We start from the raw sequence: 26117 nt of genomic DNA, 5'->3' as shown, positions 1-26117 counted from the left end.
CCAAAAAGGAAGCTGGAGAACAATATTGAGGAAAATGTGGCACATAACTGAAACAGATTCTTTCATTAAAGTAGTAAAAAAAATGGTAAAGGAGAAGCTAAAATGTACTAGGAATAGCAAGGGTAATCTATACTAATAAAAGGCAAAGCCCTCACTGACTCACTGACTGACTGACTGACTCACTCATCACTAATTCTCCAACTTCCCGTGTAGGTAGAAGGCTGAAATTTGGCAGGCTCATTCCTTACAGCTTACTTACAAAAGTTAGGCAGGTTTCATTTCGAAATTCTACGCGTAATGGTCATAACTGGAACCTGTTTTTTGTCCATATTCTCTAATGGAAGAGGCGGAGTCGCGTATCGCGTCATCACGTATTACGCCTCCTACGTAATCACGTGAACTGAAAACGAGGAAGAGATTTACAGCATGAGTCAAACGTGGGAACGAAGGTAAATGACGTTAATTGTTGAGTGTCTTTTAATACTGTGTAAGCATACATATTAACACGTGCAATTAAACGTGTGCATTTACGGGGTGATTTCTCAGGCTTAAAAGCTCGCCTTTTATTAAAAAGGTAAATGCAAACTCTTTTCATTCTGAAGGGCACAAACCACGTTAGATTTCAGCCGTTAAACGCGCAAAAATGTCTGTACACCAGATAAATAAGCGCAACATATTATCAGTTGTATTGTATGCTTACAATACATATAGAAATGTGTTAATCGTTAACTAATATTATGGGATGGTGTTTCTCGGCATGCGCCTTGATTTAAACGATTGCATGTCTTGGTGGGTTTGCATAGCTTATTGTCAATATCTTTACACCTCTTTTTAAGACTTAATTTAAAAAGGTTTTCTTTTCTTCTTAATTAAAATTTAAAAGCAATACTTCACCGCTGCGAAGCCCCTCTAGCGCTGACGTCCGAGGTTCGATTACCGTAAGCGAGTGCAATGAGTGTGTACGCCTGATGAGCCAAGAATATGGGGGAAAGACGTGTCACGTACTCTTTGCATTATTTGACAGTAAACTATTTTCATCCATTCTATGATCTGCTTCTCACAACTGAAGGCACCGTGGCTGATGTTACCTGACTTGCTGGCCAACCATAAGCGTTACCTGGTAGGTAACCACCCACTCATTTCACTCCCTTACGGGAATCGAACCTCGGACGTCAGCGCTAGAGGCGAAGCCCCTAAAATTGCACCACGGCGTGTGGTTCGTTTATTTGACAGCATGTAGATCGGGGTAATTACATTCACGGCATTCGTAGTCTGATTCACAATCTGATTGTATGGGTGGTTACCTACCAGGTAACGCTTATGGTTAGCCAGCAAGTCAGCTCGAAGTGATCACTCGAGTGAACGCAGCTTCACAAAAAAACAGATCCTTAACAAACTGTTATTGGTATATTTTCCCTCAATTTTAAAAGGTTTTCTTTTCTTCTTAATAAAAATTTAAAAGCAGTACTTCGCCGGTGCGAAGCGCGGGGATTTGAGCGACTGACGCATACAGACATATTCATGAGTGCAGGTACTTCGGAAAGAAAGCACCATGTAAACCTAAAGTTTAAATTAAGTTCATAGACCTACAAAAGGTTGCCATTGATTTCAGGCAAGATTGCTTTTCTCATGTACAACTATACGTTGCATTCTTAACAGTAAGCTTGCACGGCTTGGTCATATTACAACCGGAGTGCTGAACTGACAACGTCGTATACAAACAGAACTATAACAATCGTAATAAACAAACAAAAAAAAAAAAGCGAAGAACCCTTGGATTTAATAAAAAGGCTCCTTCATTGGCGAAGCAAGGAAAAAGGAAGACCTTATATGGCATTCGTTTATAAAATAGTGGAAAAGCTGTGTTAAGGCTGCTTCACAAAAAAACAGATCCTTAACAAATTGTTATTGGGATATTTTCCCTCAATTTAAAAAGCTTTTCTTCTTAATAAAAATTTAAAAGCAGTACTTCGCGGGGATTTAGATATAGATATAGATATATATCTATATTAATAAAAGGCAAAGCCCTCACTGACTGACTGACTGACTGACTGACTGACTCACTCACTCATCACTAATTCTCCAACTTCCCGTGTAGGTAGAAGTCTGAAATTTGGCAGGCTCATTCCTTACAGCTTACTTACAAAAGTTAGGCAGGTTTTATTTCGAAATTCTACGCGTAATGGTCATAACTGGAACCTGTTTGACTGACTCACTCATCACTAATTCTCCAACTTCCCGTGTAGGTAGAAGGCTGAAATTTGGCAGGCTCATTCCTTACAGCTTACTTACAAAAGTTAGGCAGGTTTCATTTCGAAATTCTACGTGTAATGGTCATAACTGGAACCTGTTTTTTGTCCATATACTCTAATGGAGGAGGCGGAGTCACGTATCGCGTCATCACGTATTACGCCTCCTACGTAATCACGTGAACTGAAAACGAGGAAGGGATTTACAGCACAAGTCAAACGTGGGAACGAAGGTAAATGACGTTAATTGTTGAGTGTCTTTTAATACTGTGTACTTGTTGAGTGTCTTTTAATACTGTGTAAGCATACATATTAACACATGTGCAATTAAACGTGTGCATTTACGGGGTGATTTCTCAGGCTTAAAAGCTCGCCTTTTATTAAAAAGGTAAATGCAAACTCTTTTCATTCTGAAGGGCACAAACCACGTTAGATTTCAGCCGTTAAATGCGCAAAAATGTCTGTACACCAGATAAATAACCGCAACATATTATCAGATGTATTGTATGCTTACAATACATATAGAAATGTGTTAATCGTTAACTAATATTATGGGATGGTGTTTTTCGACTTGCGCCTTGATTTAAACAATTGCATGTCTTGGTGGATTTGCGTAGCTTATTGTCAATATCTTTACACCTCTTTTTAAGACTTAATTTAAAAAGGCTTTCTTTTCTTCTTAATTAAAATTTAAAAGCAATACTTCACCGCTGCAAAGCCCCTCTAGCGCTGACGTCCGACGTTCGATTACCGTAAGCGAGTGCAATGAGTGTGTACGCCTGATGAGCCAAGAATAAGGGGGAAACAGGTGTCGCGTACTCTTTGCATTATTTGACAGTAAACTATTTTCATCCATTCTATGATCTGCTTCTCACAACTGAAGGCACTGTGGCTGATGTTACCTGACTTGCTGGCCAACCATAAGCGTTACCTGGTAGGTAACCACCCACTCATTTCACTCCCTTACGGGAATCGAACCTCGGACGTCAGCGCTAGAGGCGAAGCCCCTAAAATTGCACCACGGCGTGTGGTTCGTTTATTTGACAGCATGTAGATCGGGGTAATTACATTCACGGCATTCGTAGTCTGATTCACAATCTGATTGTATGGGTGGTTACCTACCAGGTAACGCTTATGGTTAGCCAGCAAGTCAGCTCGAAGTGATCACTCGAGTGAACGCAGCTTCACAAAAAAACAGATCCTTAACAAACTGTTATTGGTATATTTTCCCTCAATTTTAAAAGGTTTTCTTTTCATCTTAATAAAAATTTAAAAGCAGTATTTCGCCGGTGCGAAGCGCGGGGATTTGAGCGACTGACGCATACAGACATATTCATGAGTGCAGGTACTTCGGAAAGAAAGCACCGTGTAAACCTAAACTTTAAATTAAGTTCATAGACCTACAAAAGGTTGCCATTGATTTGTGGCAAGATTGCTTTTCTCATGTACAACTATACGTTGCATTCTTAACAGTAAGCTTGCACGGCTTGGTCATATTACAACCGGAGTGCTGAACTGACAACGTCATATACAAACAGAACTATAACAATCGTAATAAACAAACAAAAAAAAAAGCGAAGAACCCTTGGATTTAATAAAAAGGCTCTTTCCTTGGCGAAGCAAGGAAAAAGGAAGACCTTATATGGCGTTCGTTTATAAAACAGCGGAAAAGCTGTGTTAAGGCTGCTTCACAAAAAAACAGATCCTTAACAAATTGCTATTGGGATATTTTCCCTCAATTTAAAAAGCTTTTCTTCTTCATAAAAATTTAAAAGCAGTACTTCGCGGGGATTTAGATTTAGATATATATATATATATATATATATATATATATATAGAGAGAGAGAGAGAGAGAGATAGCTATAGATATAGATATAGATATACATATATAGATATAGATATATATAGAGATATATAGATATAGAGATATATAGATATATATATATATAGATATATATATATATAGATATATATATATATATATATATATATATATATATGTATGTCTATATATATATATATATATATATATATATATATATATATATATATATATATATATATATATATATATATATATATATATGTAAGCTTACAAGTACTGCCTTACTTCTCTTTAAGAAAGGAAGATGTAATGATACTTGATTTAAACGATTCCATGTCTTGGTGGGTTTGCGTAGCTTATTGTCAATATCTTTACACCTGTTTTTAAGACTTATTGACTGAAACGGTGTAGCTTATTGTCAATATCTTTACACCTGTTTTTAAGACTTATTGACTGAAACGGGCTTTCACGAAAAAAGTTAGGGCTTTGCTACAGGATACACCCTCCACAAGTTAAGGAAGTAAAAATAAAAGTGTATATTTCTGTTTTATTTAAACCTTTTATGTTTGTATGCATCGCCCCATTTGGCTGTTTTAGTTTTTTTTTTTTTCTTTCTTCAGTAATATTTAATCTCCTTAAAGAAAAAGAACATATGCATTTTACTTTTTTTGTATCTCTTTAGTAATATTTTAGTGTAAAAGGATAACCAGTATTTAAACCTTTTATGTTACTTTATAAATTTATTTTACACAATGTTGAAAAATTAATAAGAAAGCTACATATTTTGGCAGCTGCTGCTTTAATTTTCAATGAAATGAAAAAAGCTCTCCAAGAGAAAACCTCAATGAAGAAGAAACAGTTTGCACTATCTAAAAAGGAGAAACCCTCATTTATAAAGGTTTGCTGCAGATGACTTGACTGAAAATAAATTAATAGTTCCTATGTGTATAATACATATTTATCTATTTTACTTATGCCTTTATTCCAGCAACTTGCAACATCTGAGGTACAATTTGTTACATTACTTTTGTTTTTTGCAGCACAGGCAGGTGAAGTGACTTCCTCAGGGTCATACAGTGATGTCAGTACCAAGATTTGAACTGACAAGCTCCGGGTTTGCTGAAATATTACTGAAGAAAGAAAAAAAACAAAAACGGGCAAATAGGGCTATGCATACAGATGTCCATCCATCCATTATCCAACCCGCTATATCCTAAATACAGGAGCCAATAAGTAGATATGTATACAGCATATTTATATATATATATATATATATATATATATATATATGAATGTATGTATGTATGTATATATGTATGTCTATATTTATATGTATATATATATATATATATATATATATATATATATATATATATATATATGTAGATATGTAAATTTGTATATGTATATATATATATATGTATATGTGGATGAGTATATGTATATATATGTATATGTAGATATGTGTATATGTAGATATGTATATATATGTATATATGTTTATGTATATATATGGTTACATAACCTCTTTAACACACTACTTCTCCGCTGTGAAGCGCGGGTATTTTGCTAGTCTAAAATATACTGTATAAATAGTGTAATGGCTAACACTCTAAATGTAAATTTTCTGTTGTTTACGTGTGTAAAGATGTAAAGAAGATTGACAACTCCTGCCCCAATTAGTAGCAAGGACAATCAAGGAGGTCTTAAATAGGCTGAAGTCTACAAATAACACCAGGAGCAGACAAAATTTATGCTACAATGCTTAAGGATGTTAGGTAGCACATATATATAAAATCATTGACACATATTTTTTTAACTGCACATTAGAGAAATTCATAAATTAGGCAGAAAATATTATCCTATTATATAAAGAGGGTGATATCAGATTGAGCCAAGTAACTACAGGCCAGTAAGCCTAATATGCAAGTACATTAATGGAAGAAATCATTAAGTAAAACATTGAGCATTGCGTGGTAAAAAAAAAAAAAGGTGTACTCATGAAAAAAGAAGGTCAAAAAGAGGATGACAAGAGTGAGGAGGATTGAATGGAGAGAACATGTATGCTCTACACTTTTGGTTTTGAGCCTCTGTGGCAAAACTAAGATTCAAATCTTAACAACATGAATGCCAGGAATCATAGAATGTACCACTGAGCACATGACTATGGACAAAGGATGAACATGTTTTATGTATTTTCATTCAAATTTTTTAGATTTTCACTTTTAAAAATCAACTTTAAAGATAACCCTCCTTAGCTCTGGTGACTAATAAAGATGTCACCTAGTAGAGTCTGAATATGTTCCCTGTGTCTGTGTCGTTGTTCTGATACTCCTCATCCAAAAAAAAAAGCTCTGGCCACATAAAACCTGAACAGGATTAAATTAGAGGAAAAAAGACATGCAAGTGGATTGGTCATGCTAAAATGGCCCTAGCATGTGTGTGATGTGTGTGTGTGTGTGTGTGTGTGTGTGAGAGAGTGTGTTCACTCTGCAGGCACACAAATTCTAGAAAGATTCTTTATAAGCTTAGCTTACCACAGCATATGCTTAAAAAGGTTAGCAAAATTATGTCACTGACTGCTGGCTTAATATTTAGTTTGCAGAACACATCAAAGGTAAAACTGCAACAAGACTGTTGCATGACATTGGTAGGCATATGTTAAACCACTGAACACATGATTAGAGTTAAATGTGACGCATCTGTGAACTGAATCACTGCATCAGTCATTTGATCAACATTGTAAAGCACTGCTGTTTAGGAAAACTGCCAAAATGTACATTTTTTTACCAAACAATTTTTATTTCAGCCCATTTTAATATTCACTATTTAATATCATTACACATGCATTAAAAAAATGTATACATATATATGTTTTGTAAGAAAACTTGTTGGGAAGCCAGCAATGGCTGGGTCTGACTGTGCCCTAAGAGCTTGAATCACTTGTGAAATTGCAGCATTCACATAGTAGGCTACAAGAAAATCTCATCCATGGTGGGGGTGACTGTGGCAGGTAATGAGGTGAAGACAACAGCCAGACTTCAATTAGAATGGAAAATCAGGTTTTTTCCCCCCTGAAAATAACATGGATATGCTATTTTACAGTATATCCACAAAATCAAGACACAGACCAATACTTGATAACATTCCTGACTTGAAAATGGACATATTTTGTATGTTGTATGGTATTTTTCCCTTGTTTTTATCCCAGTGCCAAGTAGATGCCAATTTAAACCTTAAAAACATGTAGAATATTTTATTGTTTTTTGTTAATTCTTAAAAAAAGCATCACTTAAAAATAATTTCCCATGACAAATTTTATACCATGATTGTGAAGAAATAACAGACTTGAAAAAATCAGAACTTACCATTTAAAACTGCCAAAAATCACAACTCTGTCTTAGCATAGAAAATTACAGTTACCTGTCTCATCACATTTTGGACTTGCAAAAATAACTTCCATCTAAAAATGTTTTTAATTTCTTTCCTTATATAATGTTTTCCATCCATCCACTCATTCTTAATCAAATCCACCTAGTTGACCTAATCCACAAGTGCCTATTCTTGCAACATCATGTGCAAGGCAAAACTCAAACTCACTAACCAAAAAGTGTTCTCAAGAAAGAAACACAAAAAAAGAAACAGACAAAAATTGAAAGCTATGCTACCTATCAAAGCATTTATATGCCTTCAAAAATTTTAAAAAAGCTGTGTTTGGTGTACTTCCAGATAAGCATACAAACAAACTGTAATTGCCTTTACTACACTATTGGCACATAGACTTATCTTTCTCAACTGGAAGAATCCTAACTCTCCCCTTTTAAGTCAGTGGGTAACTGATGTTATATATTATTTGAAATTGGAAAAAATAAAATTCTCACTTAAGAGGATCTGTGCAGAAATTTTTCCACACCTGGCAGGATCTCATCAATAACATTTTAGAATAAGCTTTTAAAGCACTGAGGAAGCAGATTCTCTCCCTATTCTTTTTTTTCTTTTTCTTCTCCATTTATCTATATTCACTTATTTATTTATCTATTTGCTTATTTTTACTAGGTTTAAGTTTTATTCTGCTGCCCATGCTCTCTTTCTCGGAGGGGGGGGGGGTTGATTTGTTTTTAATCCTATTCTTGTAAAATTGATCTATTTGTATGTAATGTTGTGTGATTTCAATAAAATCAATAAACAATTACAAAAAAAAAAGCTTCTTCATAAAAATTATGGACATATTTCAAAATATCATTGCTTTCTTATATTCAGAGAAAGCTGTAACCTCACAATTTCACTATTTGCTAAAATAAGATAAAAACAAAAAGATTAATTTTGCTTATAGCACTGATAATAGCTACAAAGCATCAAAATGGTAGAATTATGCATTTTTATTAAATCTACTGAGAAAATTCTGTGTAAAGTTACTGCATGGAGCTTGGATGCACTTTCAAAGTGACTGGGAAGAGACTAAATGTATTTGGTTTTGTTTAAAATACTATTTTATCAATTGTCTGGATGCCTTTAACCTTAAAATAATGAACAATTAAATGATGCTTTCACCATAATGCAAAGCATCATTTTCCCTCTTTTGAGCCATAAGTAAGGTCAGAGACTTGTTTGCAATAATTGAGGACGGATGTGGCTCATTTATCACATTTGAACTCCAATTCCCTGCACAACAGGGCAAAGAATGCAAGAGAATAATTAGGCAATTTTGTTCCCTGTGATGTGCTGTTACTCTACCCTTCTGCTGCCTCACTGGTTGATACCGGTGATAAATAGCACAGAAATCTTCAGACAAACAGAAACCTAAATCAAACTCTTCCAGATTCCCACTCACCAGATTCCAAAACACCAAAAAAAAAAAACAAACAAAAAAACGAGCAAACTCACATTCTACATACTGAACTCAAAACTAATACACTGTAGAGTGGATAACTACCTAAAAAAGTGCAATTATTATTACTGCTACAACCTGCAATTATATCTTGTTTCCAACAAATAGAGAAAATGACATTTTTGACAGTTCGAGTAGCTGAAATAGTTAAGTTCCTGAGTTAAAGCACTTAAATGGTATAAAGTAGTTTATAATTTAAAAGGAGAAAAATAGTATTGTTATGGGTTTTTATCTTGGAAGAAGACAATTATAGTGATGCTGACTGAAAAACAACAATCAATTACACATTAAAATCTTGGCTAAAGTACATTGTACCTGTAAATGTAATTATTACATACACAAGCACTCTGGGTAAGCGATATCTTTCACGACTGATCTTCAAGACAGGAAATGAGGAGAATATTGTAATTCTGACACTAGCACAACACTAAAACCAGTTCCTAATGGAAGTTGCACACTGATATTTAACCACTTTCTAAATATTAAATGGAACAACATGATGTATCAATTTAAAAACCTTTTGAACAACAAAAATATTATTTAACAAAATCCAACACTTAATATAAAGGATTTTTGCAGTCACAGGAAATATAAGGATGTGTTTATAAAGCACGCAGACTGAGTTTTGATAGTGAAAAGATTTCTAGCAGAGGATGCTGATCAGCATGAGCAAGGTTTGACTAGCATAAATCTAATACAGCTAACACATTGTGTTTCAAAATGTTCTGCTTTTTCAATGTGGGAGTAACCCTTGCCCATATTCAGTCAGTTCTTAGCACTTAAAAATGTGGTCCAGGCAGGGAAAAAATATTTAAAGCAAAGTCAGAAGACTTTAACACACTTTTGATTTTGTGGTCTTCAAAATACTTGCAACATGACCTACCTTGCTGTTGGCCCTGCAAAGGTAGCACATTCTGACCGAGCTCTCCATTGAGCCATAACTGCATGCGGATAAATGGTTCTCGGCCCTTCTGTGTCAGTTTGCTCCAGGGTTTGGGCCTAGATAGCATATCACTAACACTTCCTTGTGAAAGTCCCAACACCTAAGGAATAAAGTGCATTAAAAAGAAATACTTAAGTCAACTACACAACAAAAATAAAAACAAGAACTTCCAGAAATGTATCCCACAGTTCACAGACTTTTTACATACATTTCACAGACAATACACACACTGCTAAGATTTCTCAAAAAAAAAGTAGGAAATAGAGGAAACACAGAAGGTGCTGTTTATGCTTAAATGCAAACTCAGTGTCTAATTCTATTACTTTAAGAAATAAGTAATCAGTGTCTACGCCATGGTAGGATAAAAGATTTTGAACCAGGATGTTAACAACTAACTGTTGATTTATTAGCTCAGATTGAGTTTAAACTGAATAGATGTGTTAATTATACAATTCAAGTAAAATTTTATGATTGGAAATTGAATTTAATTGCAGCATTGCAACACCTAATAAACTTACTTTGAGACAAAATGCTAATTTAAACAGACACAAGGGCAGCATCTAAATAAAACGTCAAATAGTTTTACATCTTAAATAAGAATAGATGCATTCAATGAAATTAAAGGGTGCTTGGATTAGTAGCACTGAAAGTCAAAGAGTGACAAACGTTGCTACAAACTGTGTAATATTGTGGTAAAATACAAAAGCAGCACAGCTACAATGCATTATCACACAAAAAACAAGTGAACTGCTTTCAAAGAAAGTCAGTAATGACTGGTGCCCACAGAAAAATCACACAATTGTGTACAATGGCACAACGAGACATGTTGTCCAGCAACATATAATAATTACATCTTATTTATAGAGCAGTTGATGTCAAATGCCTTTGGCAGCTAATCAATTATGTTGAATGAGGAAACCACAATTTATCTAGAAGTAGTGTCACTAGCTGTAATAAAAATAAAAAAAAATAAAAAAACACATTTTACTGAGAAAATACAAGAGCTGAAACACTCAGCTAGCTACAAGCCAATAGGCTCTCACTCACAACTGACTTGGATTGTGCTAGAGTCAAGAGTCATATCAAATTAACATGGCACTATGCAGATAAAGACTGACTGATAAAAGAGCACTAGGGACACAACATTTTCAACCAGGCATATTGCTTGACGAGAAACTAACCCTTTGAAGACATGGGAACTAGCAGGCAAAGTGGTTGTGTGTGTTCGTGATAACACACAAAACAATATGAATGCATATTCACAAACACTTCATGAGCCTCAGAAGCATGTTTCATTTGTATACCACTGTCAATGACTGACTTAGTATGTATCTTAAACATGGCAAGAGGCAACCTGAGCATACTTGGAAAATTAGTACATGACAGTAGCATATGTAAAGGCCAAATCATACAGATGTATGCAGATCAACACATGTATTTTGTAGACAACCATTTTCATCTTGACAACTGTGTTTAAACCTCCATAGTTGAGTCCTTGCTGCTTCAAATTCATGTTCAAAGAGTATGTGGCAGCCTTGTCAATCAATAGATTGCACAAGTGATTAACTCTTAAGCAAATCAATACACTAATCTTAAACAGAAACACATAAAGCACTTTCCAGTATTGTAGTGAAATACTTTGTGATCCAGTTTCACTTAACATTAAATACATTCTTACATGCATAAAGCATAAACAAATCCTTTTCTAGGAAATCTATCCTTGCATTATATGCTACGTGTACCATTACAGCACACTGGTTAGCGCTGCTACTTCACGTTTCCAGCATCCTGGGATCAAATCCCAGGATAAGCCTGTCCATGTGAAGTCTTCTCATTCTCACTGTGTAAGAGTGGGTTTTCCTCACACAACCCCAAAGGCATGCATGTCATTTTATTAACGTTTGACTCAAAAGTGGCCCAACTGTGTGTGATGTGTGTGTGAGTGAGCCATGCAGTGGACTAATGGACTGTCTCCAACACTGCTGAGGTGGACTTAACGTGACTATACTCTCACCCTCACAAACCTGAACTGGATTAAGTGGGTTTCAGTATGTTATGGACATTAATTATTTCTGTGTGATTGAGCAGGCAGTCTCATTTTATAGTGTGATCAAAATTTGCCTTCCATTTAGATTCCACATATTTTGATTCCAGAAAAGCACAAGGTTTTCAGCAATCCCTGAAGAAATGGGAGTATGGTAGGAACCGTCCCTGGATGAAATAACTTTCCACCGCACAACACTCACAACAAACTATGGTTACAGCTTCAAATGGCTTTAGAATGTTGGCAAAAATGGGATATACCAGAAATACACACACAAGCATGAGGAGAACTGACAACTTTCACAACACAGTGACAGATCCAGGATTACAAATTGGCCACCTGGAGTTGTGAGGCAGCAACATAAACTATTGTGGTACACACAGCAACATTTACTGTGCCAAATCTCAAAGGTATAAGGTTAAAAAAGCCAAATGCATTAACTGCATAGGCTCTGACTGTGGTCATAATTAATAAATTTATAAGATATAAGAAGTGTGTTAAGGGAGGCTTGCTCATAGAGAAAAAAAAAAGAAAAGAGTCTTGTGATTGAAAATGTATTTCTCTTGGCGCGTTGTTAAAATTCATATGTACTGTATATTGGTTGTTGACTCTTCCATTCACAATAACATTTAAAGGTAACAACTACATTTCTAACTTCATACCCTACTCCTTAGAACAGAAGTTAAATGCCTTATGCTCACTAGGTTAAATAAAGCACACACATTCCAACATGTGGGAAATAAGAGGAAAAACAATGTCAGAAAGTGCCTAAATTTGATTTTGCTTCAACCAACAAACTGTTAAAGAGTTGATATTTTTAATTAAAAAAATGTCATGTTAACTGGAGGTAAAAAGAAAGTTCAAATCAAAGATAGGCTTATCACGTGTATCATACAGACAAAGCCTAGTGTAGGGAGGAAGCTAAGAAACTACTTCCAAAGCTCAATTTAGGCTGCACACTGGGAAGGCCCTGACCTTTTCTCCAAAGATCCGCTGGCAGATGCCATTCTTGGCTAGCTTCTCCTTGACCTGGCGTGTCAGATCGATGGTGTCCACCTCCTGGTACATGTAGAACTCATACTGCTCCGGGGTCAGCGGTGGGACAGCAGGCTTGGTGGGCTTGGCGAGGGGCAGCAGCGGGGAGGAGGGCAGGGGACTGCTCTGAGGGGTCTCGCTGCGGCTGGCACCCTGCATGCTTAGCTCTGAGCTCTGTGAGTAAGGAGACTCTGCGCTCGGCCAGTCCTTCCAGTAGTCTGAGGAGGATGACGCAGGGGCAGAGGACCCACCCAGCCGTGGGGGCTTCTGACAACACAGAAACAGCGAGCAATGGGTAAGGTTAGAAGGAAAAAAAACACTATGGAGAAATTAAATTTGCCTCTTAGAGTTAAAACTTTGTACATTAAATGCAAAACTGCATGTATTAGTTAATATTTAAATAAAATCACAACTGAAGGTGTAATGATAAATAACTTTTATAAGAAGATAAACATTCCTTTGTCAAATTAAAAATACCAATATGCCAAATAAATTATTTTTCTTCACCTTCAGATTGGCCAAGTCATTTCAGACCCTGCTACCGCAAACTGCCCTTTCATTTACTGCAAAATCCTACCAGTTCTGCTGTGCAGCCCCATCCCCATACTCCTCTAGGCCGCATCAGGCCAATCCAGCCCTGTTACATTATCTCCACTTCCAGCTGACCCCTTCTTGTTTTGTGTCTTGCTCATGCTCTGCAAGCATTGTATATACAGTCAAGTGAGCGATTTCTAAGAGTGGTTAATATGGTTTCTTGCCAGTTTAACTGGTGAGATGTTCAATCTAAAAAACCCTGCCCTATCTGATCTCTGCTCACATATATCATCCCTGGCATAGCTTTCCTTGACAAGCCACTTATCTCCAATTGCAAATGAATGAGTATTTTTAATACCTCTTTGACATCTTCTGGAACACGGCTATCATCTGTAGCAAGTGGAGCACTGCGTCGATCTGAATGCATGGTGCTCCACCATTGGTCCCTCCAACAGGCTGTACGGTTGCTCTCAGCATTCTTTCCCTGCTTTGGACCGCCATCAGCAATTCCTTGGAGTTCTGCAATTGGTGACTCTGTATTCTCCTTTTTGATTGTACTGCAAGAATGGAACTCCAGGACGGAAGCTGAACCAGTAGGCTTCTTCAGAGAAAGGGACATGGGAGCAAATGCAGGCACTAACTGAGGAGTAGCCAGAAGCTTGGGTGACAATACAGAGATCTCTGTTGTGGACAGAGGTCCAGATTTGAGTATGGGCTCCAAAGCAGCTTGCTGGGCTTCCATTTCCCGTCGTGCCTGTTCCAAGATTGAGCGGATGGCTTCATCTGAGCTGCTTCCTGACCCAGTTCCACAGGCACTGCTGCTCGAAACTGAAGAAGACTGAGAAGGCTCAACTGATGGAAGAAAATATATCCTATTAATTTCAGATGATCGATAAAAAAAGTGATCAAAAATATAAGACTACAAAGTAACATGAAACCACTACAACCAAAATTTTCATTTGTTCTTCAAGGGTTGGGTAATATGTTGGCCATAGTCCTTACCACACATGCACATACAGTGGAAGATCTAATTTTACCATTTGGGGCAACAGATGGCAGAGGTGGGGTGAGGATTTATCCCCTTACATTTGTAATCTTCAAGAGAAAACCTCTCTGGGTGTGATAAACATAGACATTTGAAAAGCAGAAAGTACAAGTTTCTGGGATTATCTCTGAAGCCAAAAATCACACATCCTTGTCACAGTATTATGAGCCCATGTCTTTTTTTTCTTGCGGTGAGGTGCCAGTGTTAATCTTGGCAGTAGAGGGAACATCACTAGAACTATTACAGGATGGTATGTAATGTAAAATATCTCCATTTGAGATTCTTTCCTGACAGATGTAATGCAAGCTGACTATGAGCAAGAAATATTTATGCTGTTACAGTAGCTTTGACAGGACAAGGCTGTATGCCAGTGTGATTTATATGCAGATGCATACAGACCTGGAAGCATCTTACCTGTCTTCTGCACCTGCAGCTCCCTCTTAGCCTGCTCCAGGATAGATTTGATGGCTTCATCTGAGCCACTCTCTGTGCTCCGAATTCGAGTTGTAATGTTCCCTGTGGGTCAAGAGAAAAAGAGACAATGATCCACCTTGAGTGAAAGAGAAATAGGCATTACAGATTAGAAGAAACATTTTTCTTTCGAATGAACAGACCTTGAAGCAAGTATTTTATTTGCAAGGTTCCTCATATGTGACAGCAAAAAGGAGAAAAAAATGGATAAAAAAGCTCTGCTGCCACAAAAAGCAACTCTCTGATTTCAGGCATCAACCTTTTTGTAATTAAATATCATAAAAATAGATTATAACGACAGAGAATTCTCTGGGTATTTGTCTGGTACAATGGACACCATAAATAAAGACAACATAAAAGGCTAATTTCAGTTGAGAAAAGTGCAAATATTTCCTATAGTTTAAGTGTAATAATACTGATGGTCTACTATGCATAGCAGGCAATCACAAAGTGGCAAGTAAAGGCTTTTAAGCTGACTTTGTACTGACCCTTGAAATCAGGAAATGGAAGATATTCATCATTTTAGAACCATAATTAATACCACACAGTGTTTGGAATCACCAAAAATGAGGAAGTGAGAATTTACTGTCTATTACTGACACAGGAAACAAGTCTTCCACTTGTTTATTATATACAGTAGAGAGAAGCACAAAGAGAACCAAAATATGCCACCCTCTTTTAAAAAATAAGGAAGTGACCTGTTTCATACAAGAAAAAAATTCCCCTATGTTCATCTTATTGTACCAAAGACCTGAAGAACATAGCAAAAAGTAAAATACTAAAGAAATTAGAAGGTATTCACTTACTGAAACAGCAAAAACTTTCATTGATAACTGAAACAAATCTGTCTCATGCAATTTGCAACTATATTCACGCCATTTAAATAAACTAAATGTTCATCCGTCAAATACAAAACTGCATCTCTACTCCATGATATCTATGAAAACAGCAGAGGGAGCTGTTGATGTTTTGGGTTCTATAAGCACTTATAGGGCACCATTCATTCACAGAAAACTGTCCTATGTCATAAGGGTAGAAATATTTTAGGAATTCAAATTAAAAAGCAGCCAAGTGATGTATTTGAGATAATTTGATCTATGAACTGTTTCTTTTCAAGTTCATCAGATATCACCCTGATGTATTTGACAAAAAAGAACTCAGACTGGATTAGACATGCAGGGGTTGAGAATGATACTTGGGGAGGAAAGAAAAAAAGGGCCAACCAGACCTGGACATTTAACTCCTTTCACAATTATTTTTCAGATCACATCCAGAAAGATTAAGAAATATGTCAAAAAGAAAGACAAAAATAGCTGAACTAGTCTCTGCAGCCAATCTGAAGAAAAATGTTTTAGTGTCAAACAATCTTGTGTACAGGCAAAATTTCGCATAAAGCTGAAAGCTTAACTGGGCTCTTATTTCCAGACCTGAAAGGAGACCAGAGAGACATGCATTTTGTTAAACCTATGTGCTGTGAAAAACAACTCCGCTAGTCAGGTACATCACCCCTTTTGCTTCCATTATTACTTTTTGTTTTGATTGTTCAAGTCCTTGTTTTTCAGCAGACTCCAGGCCAGAATGAAAAGACTAGGCAAGCCAAAAAATACATCAATACAAGTTTATCACACTCCAATCACAATAAGTGACGGCAAAAAACAGACCTGGCCACGACGTACCTTCTGAGCCATTTCTTCTTTTCGGTATCTCCTGAAACACTCTGTTCAGGGTCTGGCCTGGATTCTCTGTTGAAAAACAAGCGGCGACAGATAGAAAAAAATAAGTAAAGAGGGGTTGGGGGAAAAAAAACGAGACTGAAGGAGGTGAAGGAAAACATGTCTCATGTTCACTAGAAGGAGAGAACAGCTACCACTCTCCACTGAAATCCATCTCTCCTTTAGAATCAACTAAGCCTAATTCAATTCTGTACATGGACTAACTTAACACTAATCCTGAAGTAAATTGCAAAACACAATTTAAATGGTGTAAACCATAGTAACTTCAGATATGATGCAGATGGCTCAAAAGAGAGACAATTCACATGCACGCTCAGAGCAATACAAATAAATCTATTAAGTCCAACTTAGTAAAAGTCAAACCATTCAAGACCAAGATGTAGGAGGTAGCATCCCTACAGTAAGCAACAGACAATCCCATCCATCAAGTGTGCTGCAGTGTCATTCTAGACAACTTTTCTAAAAACTGAGCTATGGTTGCACTGGTCGAGTGCCCTGACTGACCACCTTTAATAAAGCAACGTGAGGTTGAAAATTACATTTGCTGTCATCATAAAAAAATATAGCCACATCAAAAATTTCATGCACCCATTCCAAGCAGTAGTTGGAAAGAACAAATTACATCAAATAACCTCAAACTCTACACTAAATGTCTACTTTTGCATCACCTTAAAATATCAATGTCATCGACAAATGTAAGTTTGATCAATAAACTTTTCAAATTAAACGATATTTCTGGTGAAACAACATCAATGACACTGGATCATCTCTCATCAGTATTCTGCTAGAATGTCAAATGATTTCCATTTTCAAGCCAGTGGCACACAACAGTAGGGTCTGGAACCAGTATATTCAAATTGTAATATGTTTGAATGATCTGCTATTATTTAATTGCAACAAATGGGGACCATCAATGATTGAAATACACCAGCCTTAGGTGTCTGTGAAAAAGAGTCTACTATTACAAAGACTGAAGTTACCAGCACATACTGTTAAGGATGTCACAATATATTTTTGTATTAGATATCAATACCAGTGAAATTTTACAATACTCAATACCACGGCAAAAACAGAAATCCCATTCAATGTATTTTTAATTAAAGTACATCCATTTATTGAAGTGAACATCTCTCTAGTGTAGCAACAAATGGGGTTTATAATCTTGGGTAGATTTCAGCATTATGTTTATAAAGGACGATATATCATGAACTACCTGGTTTACCCTAGTATGTGCTGTGACAGATAGAGGCACTGTCGACCCTTTGAACCCTCAGACCAGACATCAGACACCAGATAAAAGTCCAATAAAAATATTTATTATTATAAATAAGTGCACAAAGCACCCTCCTCTCCACAATACTCAATAAATCCACAATAACCAATAAACAATACTCAATCCTCCACTCCTAGACGCTTAGCCACCCTGCCTCTCACCTCAGCTCGTCCGTCTGGGATTTCCCAGAGTCCTTTATAGTCCGTGACCCAGAAGTGTTTCTGTCCCTCAGTCCATGTGACTTCAATCACTTCCGGGTCAGGTAAAAACTTCTCCTTTTCTTCATCAGCCCGGAAGCACTTTATTTCTTCCAACCATGTGACTGGGATTTACTTCCGGGCTGTATGGAAAATAAACATCTCTGTGTCTCCCTGCAGCATCCCCTGGCAACCCCGACGTTATCCAGCAAGGCTGTGTATTAAAACTCCATAGTCCATGATGCCCTGCTGGAATTCGGGGCATCTCCATGTTGCAAGGAGGGCTCCATCTAGCGGCCTGGGGGTATTGGCTGGGATGAATGGCCAGCCATATCCCACAGTGCACAATCTAAATGTATTCTCTGACATTTTTTGTCCAGTAACTGAAACTACTGCTTAAAATCCAGACTAAATATAAATATACTAGCCAACCCGCGGCGTAGCATACGCCACATAACTATGTATTGATGGGTGAACACTTCCTGAAAGACACACTTGTCCAAATGGGGTGGGTTTGAGGATACGACTGCAGGTAAATGAAAAGATGGAACTCTGGAGAGGGCAACATACAATTGTCCGTGACTCAAAACTGGAGGACCGCCGTCGCACCTCCACCTCCCAGAGCGAGGGATGGGGCTGGACAGCGCTCGGGCACGGAGGGCGGAACGGGGGGAGAGGGGAAGGATGCCCATTCCACCCCGGCCCCCCCGCCATTCTAGTCTGCTGATTTCTTAGTTATCTCTTAGTCATCGTTCAGTATGCACTGCCTGCTCATGTGCCCGCCCCCAACTCCTCACCTGAGTCGCTTTCGTCTGTGTACAGTCCACATGCACCTGTGAGTCACGTTGACTGTTCATTTTCCAAACACCGCCTCAGTCGCTTTCGTCTCTGCTACAGTCCACATGCACCTCTCAGCCACGTTGACTTATCATTGTTCTTTGCGGTTCCGGCTGCTTTTCTATATATAATCCACCAAGTCACCCGACCATGGTAGTAGCGACGGGGGGGTGTGTACAAAGGGCAGGGACTTAATCAGTGCGAGCGTATGACCCGCACTTACTGGGAATTCCTCATTCGTGGGGAACAATTGCAAGCCCCAGTCTCCATCACGAATGGGGTTCAACGGCTTAGCCACGCCTCTCGGCGCCGGGTAGACACACGTTGATCCATTCAGTGTAGCGCGCGTGCAGCACCGGACATCTAAGGGCATCACAGACCTGTTATTGCTCAATCTGACGTGGCTGAAAGCCACTTGTCCCTCTAAGAAGTTGGATGCCGACCGCTCTTTTGTCGTGTAACTATTTAGCAGGAGGGAGTCTCGTTCGTTATCGGAATTAACCAGACAAATCGCTCCACCAACTAAGAACAGCCATGCACCACCACCCACAGAATCGAGAAAGAGCTATCAATCTGTCAATCCTCTCCATGTCCGGGCCGGGTGAGGTTTCCCGTGTTGAGTCAAATTAAGTGAAAGGCTCCACACCTGGTGGTGCCCTTCCATCAATTCCTTTAAGTTTCAGCTTTGCAACCATACTCCCCCCGGAACCCAAAGACTTTGGTTACCCGGTTGGCTGCCTGGCGGGTCAAGGGAATAACGCTGCCAGATGGCTAGTCGACATCGTTTATGGTCAGAACTACGACGGTATGTGATCGTCTTCGAAACTCCGACTTTCATTCTTGATTAATGAAAACATTCTTGGCAAATGCTTTTGCTCTCACTCGAATTGTTGGTGGGCGGGGCTCTGTCATGCATGTGCCATGGTCGGCTGCTTAGTGAATTGTTGGTGGGCATGGCTCTGTCTTGCGTGCATCTTGCTTGCCATGGACTTAGTGAATTGGTGGGAGTGGCTCTGTGAGTTGTCGTCATATCCCATGGTGTTAGAGTTGGTGGGCAGGTCTCTGTGAGTTGGCGGGCGTGGCTATGTCGTGCATATCCCATGGTTGTCTTGCGTGCCCTGTCGGCTGCTTAGTGAATTATATACAGTATATAGATATGTACTGTTGAAATAGTCAATTACAATTCCAGATATTTCCATTTAAACAAACTCTTTAAAGCTGCCTTTGTAAAAACATGCTTTTACAGTCTGGTTTGTCAGTAAACAAATCAGTTAAATTTGTTATGTTTGCTATTGTGAGATTTATATTTGCATAAGCTAGTTAAAAAATATTACTAAACAGTAACATTTAAAAGGTGCGTCAAATTAATTCAACTTTCAAACATCAGAAACTCATGATGCTTTTAATTTTCCAAATCTGTCACTCTTTTTTTTGAACATTTGTCCCAACTTTCAGTTTTACATGAATCCTTTATTTCAGAACTCATGTCAAACAGCATTGTTTTGTGTTTTCAAGGTTTTTGCATGAGTGATTAGACTTTATTTCTTATGCTTGTGTACAAATGAAGAACTGTTTTTACCTGTACTCAGTAAATTTATAACTGTGAAGCAGCACTACATTCTCCAACGTATCACTAAAATATATGATGTGTACTTTTAATTACGGCATATACTAATGAATGTTAGTTTGCTCTCAAAAGCCAAATGACTAACATAAATTCAGTGTTTGAAGATTCATATTTAGCAATGAAGTATGCTGTATTGATTGTCCTAGTAACTGCATGTTTTACAGATTATGTATCTTTATTAACACAGTACATGTCATATTAATAGGCTTTTCTTGTATTACTAGGGGGCTCCGCCCCCTGCTCGCTTCGCTAGCCAACCCCTGGCGTTGGGGCATGACAAAGAGTGAGATGTATGAATTAGAAATAGAATAGTGTGTAGGTTTGGATGATGCCTATATAAATAAAAAATAGAGTGTTTGGCATAGAGTAATGTTTTATTGGAATATTTCTTTGTATACAACATTAGTAGTAAAGATGGTGTCTTGTCTTTGAATGAGTCTTCCTTGGCATGGATCATTTATAACTTTAACTTTAACATCAGATGAACGTCGAACACGTGAGAAGGCAACATAAAGTTGTCCATGTCCAAAAACGGGTTCAGAGAGGTAGATGCCAACCTTGTCCATGGCTTGTCCTTGTGATTTGTTGATGGTCATGGCAAATGCAGGTTTAATGGGGAACTGTCGGCGTTTCAATGTAAAAGGTAATTCTAGGTCAGAACTCGTAAGGTCAATTCTAGGAATGAGAACAGTATTGTTAGCATGTGATTTTGTAAGAACTGTTGCTTGAATAACATTGTGCGTCATGATGTTGATGACTAAACGTGTGCCATTGCATAAACCCTGTTTAGTGTTAAGGTTTCTTAATAGCATGATTATTGTTCCGTTTTTAAGGGTAAGGTTGTGTTGTGGTCATCCGTCCGGGTTAATAGTGTTCAAATATTCTAAGGGGAAATTCAGATGTTCATTGTCGTCATAAGAGTCAACTTTGTCAGAGCTTAGAAAGAGCAGTGTCTCTCCAGGAAGTAATGAAATGACCTGGTTATTAATGTGATTAACATTAATATTTTTTGGACATAATATAGTCAGTCCATCCATATAGTGCGCTGTGTTAATCACATATGCGAAAGCAGTATGGGCCATTGCCTTTTGGTGGCCTGATATGTACTCCGGTAGATGTAAAAGCAAATGAACTATTGTAGGATTTAATGCAGTTCATAAAGTTTTTACTTTCAGGCACATCGTTAGTTAGAAGCTTCTGTAGATATTCAGGATATGAATGTAAAGGAGGCAGTCTAATCTGCCCCTTTTGACAACAACGTGTAAATTCATTATTTGTATTGCCAGTTGTTTCTTCTGGGAAGTTAAGTGAATGACAATGATTGCAAATGACATTCATTAATCCCAATGAATTTTCCTCAATAGTGGACTCATTATTGAAGGCGTTGTCAGCCAACTGTCGTAATCGTTTAGCAGGTGTCTGGTGTTGATGTCCGCGACGGGCATGTTTTGCTTGTGGCGGAGTGCCGCGTTGTTGCATGTCCATTATTTGTGACGCGCTATTTTTTTACTTTTGTATGTCGGTCAGTTGAGGTCTCTGGTTTTGGAGTCTTGCTTGCTTGTTTTGTGGCAGGTCATACGCGCGTTGTACACGTCTGCGTTCATTTATTCTGTCTCTTCGCTCCCTTTTTTGTATGTCTGAGACGCGAGCTCTTTCTTTTGAACCCATGCTTGTTTCGATGTAGCACTTTGAGACGCGCGCTGTATGCGTCTACGTTCATTGTGTCTGTCCATTTGGGCACGTCTCTGTAACGGGGTCACTTGAGCTTTGCGTTTTTTGATCCGAGACATTTTTTCTCCCGGAGTTTCCTTTGCGCGTTGTATGCGCCGCCGTGTATTTTCTTGTTTCATTCGTGTTCGTGTGTTTGGGTCCCGTTATCCGATCCGAATCGTTTTGTACCCGTGACCGTGTATTCATGTCTTGTTTGTTCCTCAGCGTGCGAAATATGGATAAGTAATAAGGAGGATCGCACTCACTGTTAATATGGAGCCTTTTCTGCAGTTGAACGGTTAATAGTACTTTATTGTAAGGAGATCCACCTATGCTGCCTAGTGTGAAGGTGTTGAGATGACGTATGTGTAATATGGACGTTTCCTTTAGATATGTGGCTTTGGGTGTCACTTCTTATTGATGTGGGGGGGGGGGGTGATGATTTTTGTTGCGCGAGCGTCTTCTTTCTTTTTGTGTTCCAGGGGCTTGTTGAATCCCCCTCTTTGTGTGTGTCCCGTCCGTTGCTTGTAGGGTGTGTGGGGTGCTTTTGTGTTCTTTTTTTTTGTGTTCCAGAGGCTTGTTAAATCCCCCTCTTGGTGTGTGTCCCGTCCGGTGCCTGTAGGGGGGGGGGGGGTGCCTTGCTGTTGTGCGCGAGCGTCTTCTTTTTTTTTGTGTGCTAGTTTCGTGTGCAATGGGTTTCGTGCGGCACCTGCTTTTGACTACTTTTTTCTGTGCTTTTTCCTTTTTTCTGTGCTCTTGGCGCCTCATTTCTTTGACTCCTTTTTTCTGTGGTCTTGTCCGCCTCTCGCGGCCCCTCATCCGCCTCTCGCGGCCCCTCATTTCTTGTGGCGCCTGCGCAGTACGTCTTTTTGCGGCTACGGCCCATGGCCGGATGTCCCTGCGTCCATCCGGTTTAGCATTCTCGGTTAGTAATATGGATTTTTCCTTCCAGAGTAAACTACCTACTTGCACTATCTACTACTATCTATCTACTATTTACTTACTTATTATACATGAGTGCAGTGCTAACTTTCTTTGTACTACCAATACTATTAAAAAGCTGGTACCATTACATTTTCGAATTTTGGAAGCGAATTACAGTAATCCCTCGCTACTTCGCGGTTCACTTTTCGCGGATTCACGACTTCGCGGGTTTTTAAATACAAGTGATTGCCTGCCTATCGCGGAAGTTATGTTCCACACCCATCAGCAACAGGAGAAAATCCGCAATATAGAAAGACCATATAAATAAACATTTTTATAGTTTAAGCCTTAAAATACCCATCCCACATGCTTTAAACACATGTAAACTTATAAAACACACTTTGTTAACACATATGATATGTGGATGTCGGGCTAAGGATATGAGTAACATCTCACTATTATAAAACATTTTAACTTCACGCAAGACAAGACAGTGAGACAGGAAAATACAAGGCTTTAAAATTATTGACACGCAGAGCGACAAGCAGCACAAAGTCCACTTCTCCTTAGCGTTCATTCAGCTCCCCACCCCCTTGACAATGCGAGGTAGCAGGAGCGTACTGCACCTCCGGGGTGGGGGGGTTTGAGCGAACGTGCGTTCAGCCCTCACACCCCTCAAACCCCCCCCCCCCACACTCCTCCTCCTCCTTCTGAACGCGCAGAGCGACAAGCAGACATTTTGGCAGAAGCAGCACAAAGTCCATTTCTGCTCAGCGTGAGTTTAGCTGCCCCCCTTCACAAAGCGAGTGCAGACACATCGACATCTGATCGCTGCGTGCAGTGTTGGTCTGCGGTGTTTAAGAATGTAGAAAGTGTTTAAGAGCATAGTAGGTGTTTATAAGAGTGTGGGAAAGGTTAACAAGAGAGTGAGAAAGGTTTATAAGAGTGTGGGAAGGGTTTATAAAGCCTTAAAATATGTATAAATAATAAATTAAATATAGGTCGCTACTTCGTGGATTTTCACCTATCGCAGGGGGGCTCTGGAACGTAACCCCCGCGATAGGTGAGGGATGACTGTAGTACTGAAATATTGATTCTTGTGACATCCATACATGCAGTACATGGAAATTTTTTAGCTGTGGCCATCATTTATTTTAATTTCATCATCCTCTTTTCACCTATAATATTGATTAGACAAGAAGAAGGAAATCCATCTACCTTCTTCAGTTTATTTGTTCAAAAGAGCTAGTTAAAAAAATTGGGTATGTGTGCAGGAAGTCTGCCCTTAAAGGTAAAGCATAGGGGACAACTGAATATTCATGTGAAAATAGAATAGCTTAAAGACTTGATATAGGAAAGCTATCAGATAACTAACAGACCCAGAAAATACCTTGAGACACAATCAGCAGATCTGTCCATAATTAGAGGTTAGTTTTTCCTAATTTTTCTAATTTTATGTAAAACAGACTTGCTAAGTGCATGTCCATTGTTTAGTATTGTGTTTAACAACACAATGTTTTGTTTTTTTTTATTTTATTGTAATCATTCCATACAAATAGATCAATTTTTACAGAAAATAGGATTGAAAACCCCCACCCCTGAGAAAGAGAGTGTGGCCAACAGAGTAAAACTTAAAGCTAGTAAAAATAAGTAAACTGATGAGTTTAATAAGCGGATAAAGATAAATGGAGAAGAAAAAGAAATGGGAAGAGAATCTGCTTCCTCAGTGCTTTAAGAGCTTAATCTAAGGCAATCACAGTTTGTTTGTCCTTCTCCACTTTAAGCCCATCTGAAAGTACACCAAACACAGCTGTTAATGGGTTAGGACAGCGGTTCTCAAACTGTGGTCCGCGGCCCGAGACGACCGTAGGGGGTCCGCAGAAAGGGTGAAAATTGCTTACAATTAATAACTTCTTCACTAAACACCATTTTATCCAATCGGATAATGCGAATAATAATCAACTCGCCCCTCACTACTGTTTATATTCTATATATAGTATATATATATGTCTACGGTATTACGAACTATTCTATGATGACGTCATTATAGACGCAGCCTGTAATCGTGCACAGTTTATGATTAATTATTAAGTTATACAGTGGTAATTCTTGCTTGTTAAATTGTTTTTCGCATGGCCAACTAACGTATGGATAAATATTTGAAGCGTAAACGGATATCTGAAGAGGAGCACGGGGGTAATGGAAATAGTGGCGATGAACTGAGACATGATGCCGAAAGAGAGTCCGCACCGCGTAAGGCAAAATTACGTAAATATGATCTTGAATATTTACAATTCGGATTTATACCGTACAAAGACAACAGTGTTCAGCCACAATGTGTCATTTGTTTAAACGTGTTATCGAACGAAAGTTTGAAACCTGCTAAACTGAAGCGCCATCTTGTAACAAAGCATAATGAACTAAAAGACAAACCCATTGATTTCTTCAAACGTCGAGCAGAAGTGTATGCAAATCAGCAGAAAATTATTAGCACTGCGAAAACAGTGAATGAAAAAGCTGTTAAGGCTTCGTATATTATGGCAATGCGAATAGCTAGGAGCAAAAAAGCACACACGGTTGCGGAGAGTTTGATTATGCCAGCGGCTTTAGACATATGCGAGATAATGTTAGGAAAAGAAAGCAGCCGAAAATTACTGTCTATACCAGTATCAAACGATACCATCAGAAGGCGAATTTGCGACATGTCCAATGACATCCAATTACAATTGGTTGAGCGCCTACAAAGCAGTACATTTGCCATACAGTTGGATGAAAGTACCGA

The 26117-nt window shown here is 38.3% G+C and overlaps 1 protein-coding gene across 5 annotated transcripts in view; it reads right to left on the bottom strand.

Annotated features, from left to right (window-relative positions):
• Positions 1-26117, bottom strand: part of cux1b (cut-like homeobox 1b) — a 559925-nt gene that overhangs the window by 124690 nt on the left and 409118 nt on the right. For 2 of the 5 annotated variants that reach the window (XM_051930770.1, XM_051930772.1), the window contains exons 16-20: positions 16696-16776; positions 14978-15079; positions 13877-14370; positions 12925-13251; positions 9846-10005 (exon numbers count right to left, since the gene is read on the bottom strand). The exons of 1 other annotated variant lie outside the window; for it this stretch is intronic. In XM_051930770.1, the coding sequence (XP_051786730.1) occupies positions 9846-10005; positions 12925-13251; positions 13877-14370; positions 14978-15079; positions 16696-16776 (1164 nt within the window). The remainder of the gene's footprint in view (positions 1-9845; positions 10006-12924; positions 13252-13876; positions 14371-14977; positions 15080-16695; positions 16777-26117) is intronic. 2 more of the 5 variants (XM_028807162.2, XM_051930771.1) reach the window with 2 other exon arrangements.

The sequence above is a fragment of the Erpetoichthys calabaricus genome, chromosome 8 (genome assembly GCF_900747795.2).
Source record: "Erpetoichthys calabaricus chromosome 8, fErpCal1.3, whole genome shotgun sequence".
Taxonomy (NCBI): domain Eukaryota; kingdom Metazoa; phylum Chordata; class Cladistia; order Polypteriformes; family Polypteridae; genus Erpetoichthys; species Erpetoichthys calabaricus.
Note: the sequence above shows the minus strand (reverse complement) of the source record. Positions and strands in the feature narration are given on the sequence as shown.